The sequence below is a fragment of the Ixodes scapularis genome, unplaced genomic scaffold (genome assembly GCF_016920785.2).
Source record: "Ixodes scapularis isolate PalLabHiFi unplaced genomic scaffold, ASM1692078v2 PGA_scaffold2__306_contigs__length_199485367, whole genome shotgun sequence".
Taxonomy (NCBI): domain Eukaryota; kingdom Metazoa; phylum Arthropoda; class Arachnida; order Ixodida; family Ixodidae; genus Ixodes; species Ixodes scapularis.
Window position 1 is genome coordinate 85,302,640 of NW_024609857.1, and position 10,554 is coordinate 85,313,193.

General features: G+C 41.6%; 1 protein-coding gene across 2 annotated transcripts in view; it reads left to right on the forward strand.

The window, feature by feature from the left end:
• Positions 1-4,643, forward strand: part of LOC8026620 (mitogen-activated protein kinase kinase kinase 15) — a 468,648-nt gene extending 464,005 nt beyond the window's left edge. For both annotated transcript variants that reach the window (XM_042291939.1, XM_042291940.1), the window contains exon 36: positions 3,062-4,643. In XM_042291939.1, the coding sequence (XP_042147873.1) occupies positions 3,062-3,122 (61 nt within the window). In that variant the 3' untranslated portion in view covers positions 3,123-4,643. The remainder of the gene's footprint in view (positions 1-3,061) is intronic.
• The last annotated feature ends 5,911 nt before the right edge of the window (positions 4,644-10,554 follow it).

The window sequence follows — 10,554 nt, forward strand, 5'->3', positions numbered from 1 at the left end:
CCGACCGAGGTTCGAATTCGAAAAATTCGCAACTTTCGATCACAGTGGAGTTTCAAATTCGAAAAGTTCGAAGCTTTCACGGTTTCTAATATTTCGGATTCGAATATTTCGAATATGTTTTTGCTTCAGGTTCGATAAATTCGAATATTTCGAAATTCTTTGGAAATAAAATTCAAAAACTTCGAGCGCTTCAAATTTTTATAGACATGAAGTTCGAACAATTCGAAGATTTCGAATTTTTTTCTGCGAAAAGTTCGAAAAGTTTGAAGGTTTCCATTCTCTTTTACCGCTAAATTCGAAAAAGAAAAAAAAAAAAACTTCAAAGATTTTGAATTCCTTTCTAGTCCAAGTTTTCAAAGTTCGAAGTCCGATTTTCAAGTTCCCCTACAGTTTGTTTCAAATAACGTTTTCACGACTCACTGGTTTTCACAAAATCAAGTTTAGAAAGGTTAGGGTGTGATATCTAGATTCTGCGAAGTTGGTCAGGCAATTAAATGAGATGACGAGTGTCCCGGATGTGCTGGAATATTTGGCAGTGCAGAGTGACGTGTGACCATAGATCAGTAATTGTGACTGCCAGCCCGGGGCGGGAGGGGTGGGGGAGGGGGGTCTTTAACCTGGATCACGCAGTAGTGATCACACGAACACACTGTTTTACGAGACTCATCCAGTTCGAAACGGCCAGGGGCGACCAGTAGGTTGAGGCTCCGAAAAACCTTGTAGCGACCTGGCAAACTACCTCGCCACCCCTTGCACGCTGGTAGTAATCCGATCGAACGCCGCCCGAATGACGCTGGCATTTAGTAAGTTAAGTTTGTAAATGTCCTGGAGGTTTATCTTCTGGGACGGAGGAATCGCCTCGCAAAAAACCGACACAACTCGAGGTCGAGGAGCGTTCTACCATACGAGTGGCGTCGGAAGAGGAAAAACGGGGGGAAAGAGGGTAGCGGGGGGGGGGGGGGGGGGGGGGCGGGCTTCAGTTTCTTTTCTCCCTTCCAGATATTTCGGACTGTTAAAGAAAACAATACGGGGAAAGAGGACGTGGTCGAGCTAATTTTAATCTGAAATTATTTATGCATATGTATAGCTACTGTTGCTCTTCACTGCATAAAAGATTGCGTAGATGGTCATTGTTAGAAACTCGTTGTCAGAAGGCACTACTCGTCACATGCTTAGTGGTTTGGAAGTTCAAAGCTATGTCTTTTCAACCTAAATACCTGTGCTAATAGTAAAAAAAAAAGAAAAAAAAAAAAGAATAAATGCGGGGATAAAAACCTGGAGAAAAAAAACTATCAAGAATTCGCCGGAAGTGTTGTATTCCTGCATATTCAGAGGTTCAGAACTTTGAAACAGGTTCCTTTTACCAAAATATGTACAGGCTAAAAGAAACACGTCCCAGGAACGTGAAGCGAAAAAAAAATGTTTTCTTTTAATGACGTGCTGAACTTGAACACTATTAGAAATCTTCTCCCATGAGTTAATTACGTGAAAAAACAATAAATACAATATTTTGTATTCTGCAGATGGCAATGATATCTACTGTCCGTGGTGCTAATTTAAATGCGATACCTCAAACAACTTAGACGAAAATAAATATCAAGTTTAGGGCATAAGTGCATGCAGATACATGTTTGGACATTTCTTCGAAACTCACGTTGAATAACAATAATCACATCTTAAGACGGCACTTACCTAGGCTATACATAAATCATTCTTTAAAAAAGTGTAACATCTCTACCATAAATAGCTTCGGCTACAGCGCGCTTCAAATCTGGCACAAACGATAATCACCAAAAACCCGTCGCCCTTCCTCGCCCCTTCGGGAATTTATTTCTTTAAAACTAAGCATGCCAGAACATTGAAACAAACGGCATTATCTTTCGTAAGGAACGCAGCACCGCGTGTAAAAGTTCGAGAAAAACAAATTACGAATGTACCTCACTACTTGAATTCAAATGAAACCGCCCGCCGGTCTTTCGAAGTTCGACGAACGTCGAACTTTTATCCTAAAAGTTCGAAGTTCGTCGAACTTCTGACTTTTCAGGATTCGAAACTTTTCGAATTCTCTTGATAAATAAGTTCGAAAGTTCGAAATTCATCGAATTTTTTGGTCAGTTAAGTTCGGAAGTTCGACAAGCATCGAACTTTGCAGCGCAATAAGTTCGAAAAATATCGAATTTTCTAGCGTAATAAGTTCGACGGTTCGAAAAGCGTCGAACTTCTTAGCTTAACAAGTTCGAAAATTCGACTGCCGTCGAATTTTACGATGTAGACAATTCGAAAAATCGAAATCTTTTGAACCTTTCGAACCGCTTGATTCGATCATCGAAACTTCGATTCGAAAAAAGTTCGCGGCATCCCTAGTCACAATTGATTGATTGGCCGATTTTGGCTCGGGCAGCGCTTCACCTCCTCAGTCTGCCAGTGTCCAGTGTTAGCGTTGAGAAAGTATTCTCAAAGCTCAGGGTCATGTTAACAGGAAAGAAAGAGTGCGGATCAATGAGGAGAACCTGGGAAAGTACATGTGTGTCTGTGTACTATAATAAGATCACGTAATCCTGGTATACAGAAGGTGAAGTTAAATGATTTTGGGCGCAGGCTTCATATCTGACTTGTTTGTACTTGCGTTTTTTTTTTCTTTCTTTTACAGTTGCACACATTTGCCAAATGAAGTGTCCATTTCTTTTTCAGTTTATACGTGCCGTTATTTTTCGAGTAATCACAAATATTAAAGCTACAAGGATAATCTGATCCGGTGTCCGTTGGTGTTTATTTTATATTCACCGAAAAAAGCCGATGAACTTTTGTGGCCAAAAAAAAGCCCGAAAATTGATTTTTAAAATAAACACCGAAAGAAGTAAGCCGAGTTTTGAAAAAGTAGAAACCGAAAAATCCGAACCCTAAGTATAATGTCCGGTTCATGAGACTTCGCCCACTAATTTCTGTTTTGTGGTTGATTCATCGCATCAGTTTAGAGAGGGGAGGCGGGCAAAGGAAAGCATAGATGCTGGTGTACTGTTTTGGGTTGGTGCCTGTTTGATTCCCATGCGGGTTCTTGCAGATTGGGACCCGAACTGCGCATCTGGAAAGCAATACAGAAGTCCAGGGATGGCAATTCCTGAGCACTAAGGCAGCAAGAGAAGCACGAGCATCATTGTTCTCATACGCCCATTGAGACTTCACCGAAATCAGCCGCTTCATTATTTCCTAGCTCAAAGTCAGAAAGGAGGAGTGCGTGCACCTGACTGATTTTCGTCGTGTACCCCATCAGGTACCCCATGTTACCGCCTTGCACGTGCCCTGCATACCTTTTGTGGGGGCACCTCCAGTGTTGACTGTCCTGCCATTAATATTTTACGTCAGTCGCCCTCCATCATCGACGTGATCAGGGTCATCATTCGGGGAAAGTCATCTAGACCCAGTCACCGAGGAATGAGTATTTGAGTGTTTCGTTAGTCGCAGTTGAACAAGTTAAATAGCACTCTGTTGTGTCTTGCTGCAAAATCTCTTTGCTAGGGAGTGTTTTGTTTTTCGTAACGTGTCCCTTCATTGTGTTGTTATTCGGTCTTGTTTTGTACATATAGGTTAGGATGCTTTTGGTTGGTTGGTACCATTTTTTTAACAATGCTTCGAGTCTGGCTGCTAGGTATGGCTGCAGGTGTGCCGTTGGGAATGACGTTTACAAATGTTACTGTTGACACCTGTTTTAGAACTACTCGATGCTGCAAATTCAGTCTGATTGTTTACCAGTCATTTATGATGCCAATGGTGCTATGCATTGGGGCAGGTACACAAAGGATGGCAGGGGCGTGCCCTGACCAATGGGCATCACATTGTCCGTCATTCTGTTCTATCTGCAGTTTGTCGCACTAAGGTTTTACACGAGTGCCTTGTATTGCCACCTGCGAGTGCAGTTAGATTTTTGGGTGATGCAACCCACACTAAGCTCTGTGAAAAGATATTTTGCCTATGCACCAGTTATGCATTGCTGGGGGTAGTTAAATGCTGGACTTGTTGTTTACAAAGAGTGTGGCTCACAGAGCTGGTGCTATCTGGAGCTCTAGCTGTATAGCGAAAAATTAGACGTCTGACAAATTGAAGTGACACAAGATTTTACCCTTTTAACTAGGAATTTGATTTTGTACAGTGACTATGTTTGCTACTATGTTTGAATTAAATGTGAAGGCTCGTTTAGTGGCCGGGCAGTTTAAGGCACTACTTAATCAATTTCAAAGAAATTGTGCAATATAAAGTTTGCATTGTGGTTAGCTGTTTTATCTGTTGAGCCAAACGAAGTTAATCTTTATGCCTTGGGGTACAAATGACTAAAGAGAAAAAATGACCATGTATTTTGGTCAAAAACGTTTTTGAAAAAAATTAAAATTTGTTGCTTTGTTTTCTTTTTTTTTTAATTCAAAAGTCACAGTGCCACTTGTTTCTGTAGTGAGCAAGCTGTGGTTAACACATTTTATAGAGTCAATTATATAATCTTCAGGCGCTCTATTGAAGAGTGGCAGCCTCTGTCGGCTGTGTGTTGCATACCTGTTTGGAAGAGGGCTTTGGAAATGGAAGATGTGTTCCTGAATTAGTGCCAAGTTACCTGGAAATGGAGGCAATAAACAAATTTGTTGCCAAAACATGAACCATGACTGTTCATGGGGACAGGTTCTTGAGCCTTGTGATTGGGGGACGAAACACATGTGTACCAATAAATTGAGCCATGAATGCAAGTCTGCTACATGTCGCGCCAAAATTCCAACTTTTACTCAAAATCGCCTGACAACTGCTCCAGGATGAGCATAAACAAAGCAACATGAAATTTAATATTAGTCTAGAGTAATATTGAGAGAAGTAGAAGAAAAGGAAAATGGCAAATACTCGGTGTCTCTAGACGTACTACTCACCGTAGCTGAAATTCGCTCGTCTACGGCGCTGGCTACGTCATCGTCAGAACTTCCTGCGAGGATGTTGGCGATGTCACGGAGCTAGAAGTCGCTAAAAAAATTAATGAAACGGTGGTACGGTGGCTGCTATGATAAGACAAAACCAGGGTCCCATTACTCTTGGTGAATCACTTGATTTTCATCTCAGCCACATGTCTCCACGCGGTGGCACTATCGCCACGCTCGCGCCAACCTTCACCGCCTCGCACTGTCGCGCGCATCGAGCTTCACGGCGTTACATCGGTGCGTTAGAAAAAGTGACTTGGGCGGGGGAACACCAATCGGTTAGCGCGATGGGCTCGGAAATTATGCCCAGTACTATATACTAGGGTTGTGCGAATATTTGGAATACCGAATAGTAATGTAGTGTAGTGTAGAATAATACACTATTCGATATTCGCTTCAAGAAGAACTGCACTATTCGCGTTTTTCGAAGTGTTGGTTGTCGCGGGTTAGTCCCGCCGAGTGCGCTTTTTTACCAAGCACAGGTGCACTGCGGTCAAGCAATACCCGCGGAAGCGAGCTCCGCGGGTGTTGCTTCTCTGCGTTACATCGGTGCTCGGTAAGAAGCGCACTTAACGGGATAACCCGCCGCGATAAACACTTGGGAAAGTATGAATATCGCAATTGCGTGCTTGGAGGAAAAGCATACATTGAAAGCGGGATGGTGCACGCGTGCCGGCTGTACTTAAAAATAAAGGGAAACTTTTTGAATATGTATATCTGCATTGCAGTAAAAAGTTCAAAATTTAAACTGACTGTTATGCAAGAGTATACTATGTTAGGCAGAGATACCCTTGCAACCTGCGTTCATCAGGTGCGATTCATACCCGAGGTGAAAGAAAAAATATTTTATATAGCAAGATTTGTAAATTCACTCGATTCGGTATAGCTGGCCATCTCTATAGGATTCATTTTATGTCAAATCCGTCGTTTACTTGCCATCTCAAGACATCAGACCTTCTGAGGTCCTAGCTCATAAATAGAGATAAACTTAGCGTATAAATGAGCAAGTGGAACAACCTTCACAAGTTTAGCTGGGTTTTCGCCTAAGCATTATGCAATGACAGTAAAAGGCGTGAAAAGAGTTCGATATTTGAATCGAAAATATTCGGCCAAAACCTCTATTCACTTCGAATTTGCTTCGAACTCAAAATCCACTATTTGCACAAAACTACTATATGCAGGTCAACCTTTTTTTTTTGGTCTGGATTGTAGGTTGACCTTTCAATTTAAAGACCGGTCCGAGAAAGGAAAACAAAACAAAATATGTGCTCCTATATTTGAATGAGTAGTCAAAGTAGTTCCTGCGCAGTATTCGATCGAAAGGACCCCGAACTCCGACTTAACATTGGCTCCAATGCCGCTAACTCTTGCAGAATTAGCAGTGCCACTTTTAAATAATTTTAATTTTCGGTAATATTTGGGAAAAGGGGGGGAGGGGGGGGGGAGTTAGGGTTAGGAGTTTATGATGTTAGATACTCTGAGCTTTCTAGGTTCATAACTTTTGGTGGAACATATATTTATTGATCAACTTTTTGAGCGGATATGCTAGCCTTTTTCCGGAATTTTAGATAAATGATATTGACAGGCTAGATGAACCATGAGCATAAGAAAAAGAAGTGGGAGAGATGTTTTATCTTAATTGGAGTATCTTGCTATGATTTATTTTTCAACCGTCAATCCCCGTTGTAAACGGAACTTTCACTTCAACCTTCTGAAAAAAGAAAAAAAGAAGAGTTATGTGCCATATACTTTTTATGATAATTTATATGTATTAAGTTAGAAAAGAACCCTGAATACTGAAGGTGATCAATAAGTTTTGCCTCCTAGGCTATAACTTTTTTATTCAGTGATGGATTTGAAAGATGTTACATTCAAATAAAAGCTTGGAATATGCTCTTTGCCAGGAACGTGTAGCTTTTTTCTCGCGTGGGTTGAAACGTGGTGGCGCCAGCGTGCAAATACCCCCCGACTACTTCCGGTTTTGAGCTAGACTTGCTTGGCAGTATTTGCGAAATCAAATATACACGCTGTTTTCTAGAAATGGCCACTTATAGTATTGCCAAACTTAATTCACTCTTATGATAAAAAAGATGAGTAAAAAATGAGGAAATATACGTAAACCGGAAATGTGCCGGAGCTACCCAATAGATGGCGCCACTGAGTTTGTTGCCTAACAAAAGAGGGCGAATAGTCCAGCCGGCGGCGGTGCACTTCCGCTACCGATACTCTACTCTCTGCAAGCCGTCGTAGATGATTGAGGTCGGCTGTTGTGACCAACGTCGCGCTGGAAAAGCTGCAGTTCTAAGATGTTTTGCCTCCCCCCCCTCCCCCCCCCCCCCTCATTCATCCTTCAGCCCTTCAAACCCCATCAGCCTTTCAACCCTTTAGACACCCAAATGACTATGAACCATAAACAAAAAAAAATTCAGTTTGAAATGCCACTGGAAAGTTATTTTAGACATTAAGTTTTACATGCATGTTGAAACTCAAAAAAGACGATAAGACTCAACGTGTACTCAAACCCGGGTGCAAGCAGTTGTAGACAAGCAACAGACCGAAAAGCGGCTACCGAGTTATTTGTCGCGAAAATATAATTCGAGGTAAATTGTTTCTGGGTAAATTCCTGCGATGTACGATAGTTCAACTCTTAGAAGGGTACTCCGGCCATCTTTTTAGCCACCCCAACTAACTATATTTTCTGAATCCCCAGCCTTTACCCTTTTCTGTATGCTATTTTATACCGCAAAATTCAGAATAGTTATTGTGAAATCGGCACATGAATATCATGCCAAAACCAACGTTAAAATATACCCGCAATTTTCAGTGCCGTTATACTTCAGTGGCAGGCAGTCTGAAACATAGTCTAGACTATGCCGAGCATATGTGTCGTGCTGCAGCGCTGGTGCTGGAGCGAGCTTCCCAGGAATTCATTCGAGACCGTGAAACCGCTTATATTCAGTTGGGAACAGTTTACACTCCAAAGCGTGGACCTCTGCCTACTGCATGCTGGCGTCGCTTTTTCATTGTTGCCAGTAGAGACTTCCACTTTGAAAAACATGGTGAGGAACAAATATGTAACCTCCAATAACTTCACAAAAAAAAAAAAAAATTCTGACCTAATTTTGGGTTACTATTACTTCAGCAATATGGGTTGCACTGACGTCACATCGCATACTTTTGATCACCATGTAAGAGGAGGAGAGGGAAGCTGCTTTTGTAAGAATTTTGAGTGGCGGGTTAATCTTCTCTAATCTTCTGGGAGGAGAATAGGGACGCCTGTGCAAATCCGGGAGGCACAAAAGAGGGTCCTGATAAGAGGGAATCTCCTTCTTGCCCTCGCCTCTGGTGGTCATCGGAGTGCTCTTTGAATGACGTCACGTGCAACCCATGTATGAGGAAAACGCCGGAATAACATGCAGCAGGGGAAAACATTGTATTTTTGTATTTGCGATAAATGAATGAAATTGTGTGCGTTAAAATCGCCACATATAATAAGCTGCCCTCGGCTACGTTTGTGAATTTCTTCTAGCACCTTCGCTTCCCATACACCATGCCGAACAGTATATGCAGAAATAACCGTTCTGACTTGCCGGCCTATTACGATTATTAAAATTAACTGTTGGGCTAGTTGACTATACATTGTTAAAAATCAAAAGCGCAAACACCAAGGAAAAGAAGAGGGGACAGGTCAGAGCGCTTACTCCAACTGGGTGTGTAATGCATTCCCCGAGGAAGACGTAAAAGAAAAAAACAAAACAAAACAAAAACAAACAGGACATGTGAAGGTAGAAAGAGGAGAAAAATAATTTTATAGATATAGATATATTAAAGAAATTAAAATTAAATCTAACTTCACCCCGTTACACTAGCAAAGAAAAAAAGAGAAAGAGAGCGCGATAAAAACAAAATTTAGAAGTATAAACAAAAGCAACCCAGGTCAAAGATGAAGTTAGAAAACATTAAAGCGACCCGAGATAAGAAAAAAGGTTGAGGTAACCCATCTCTTTCTCAAACAACGCTATTGATGGTGTGCTTATGCAAGCTTCCCCTTGAGACAAGTAGGTGTTTGCTTCATAGAGCTCTCTGGCTTGCGTCCCAAGATTAATTGGCTAAATGAAAATGATAAACAATGCACCGTCAATCATACGCATAAGTACGTCACCTGCAACACCAACGTAGTGTATGAAATTCCGTTCACATGTGAAAAAGTATACGTTGGACAATCTGGCCGCTGTGTGAATGTGAGACTTGGAGAGCATCCTTTCTCTTAAACCATCACCATCGGGACTTCTCGCCATACACGTCCGGGACTGCCACTGCACACCTATGATCCAACAGACTAAAATCCTCAAACGCTTCCATAACAAGAGCTCCAGAGAGCTCTATGAAGCAAAAACCTGCTTGTCTCAAGGGGAAGCTTACGTAAGCACACCATCAATAGCGTTGTCTGAGAAAGAGATGGGTTACCTCAACTTTTTTCTTAACCCGGGTCGCTTTAATGTTTTCTAACTTCATAATTGACCTGGGTTGCTTTTGTTTATACTTCTAAATTTTGTTTTTATCGCGCTCTCTTTCTCTTTTTTTTCCTTTGCTAGTGTAAAGGGGTGAAGTTACATATAATTTTAATTTCTTTAACATTAATTTTCCTCCTCTTTCTACCTTCACACGTCCTGTTTCTTCTTTTATGTCTTCCTCGGGGAATGCATTAAACACCCAGTTGGAGTAAGCGCTCTGTCCTGTCCCCTCTTCTTTTCCTTGGTGTTTGCGCTTTTGATTTTTAGCAATGCGGTTATCACCGTGGTGCATTCTGTAATCTCTGAAGACACGATAAAAACAAAACAGCGCAAAGACAAGGGCGAACTAGAAGAAACCACAGAACACAGCGCTGACTTTCAACTGAAGATTTATTCGTATAGGCGTCTGTTATAAATAGCAAACATGCCACCCAAAAAAATTAAGGAAAAACACAAAAGATATATAACATGTCACGTTTTCAATACGACACTGTGACTGCTTTGCCCTCATCGTTCTAAAAACTGCCGCTCCTTGTCCGAAAGTATGAGTGACGGGGCACTAACACAGGATCCAGTCGCGCAATATCACGTACGTGCTTCTATTATTTCCCGCGTCACTCTGTCCTTATGTTTAAACACCACTTGGCATCCCTCGAAGGCAGGAATGCACCCACAATCTCTGCAGTGCACGCCTAAGTGTCCTGACACGACTTTAAAAAACGTATGGATGTTCTCCGAGTCGATCGTTTAAGCATCTTCCCGTTTGTCCTATATAACTACGGCCGCAAGATAAAGGAATGGAATAGACCACTCCTTGCACACAAGAAAAGAACTGATTTTGTTGTTTTTTAGTGCACACGATCTTGTTGTTAACATCTGAATTTACTTTTCTGCAAAGCCCTGCCAACTTATTAGGTGCCGAAAACACAACCTCAACACCTACTCTACTTCCCACTTTCTTCAGGTTATGTGAGATACCATTAAGATACGGTACAAAGGTGACGTTTTTGTTCAATTTTCTAGCCTTCAGGGTGGAGTTACTACGCATTTTCTTTAGTAAGGTCTCAGCCACTGGAGTTAATATATGCACT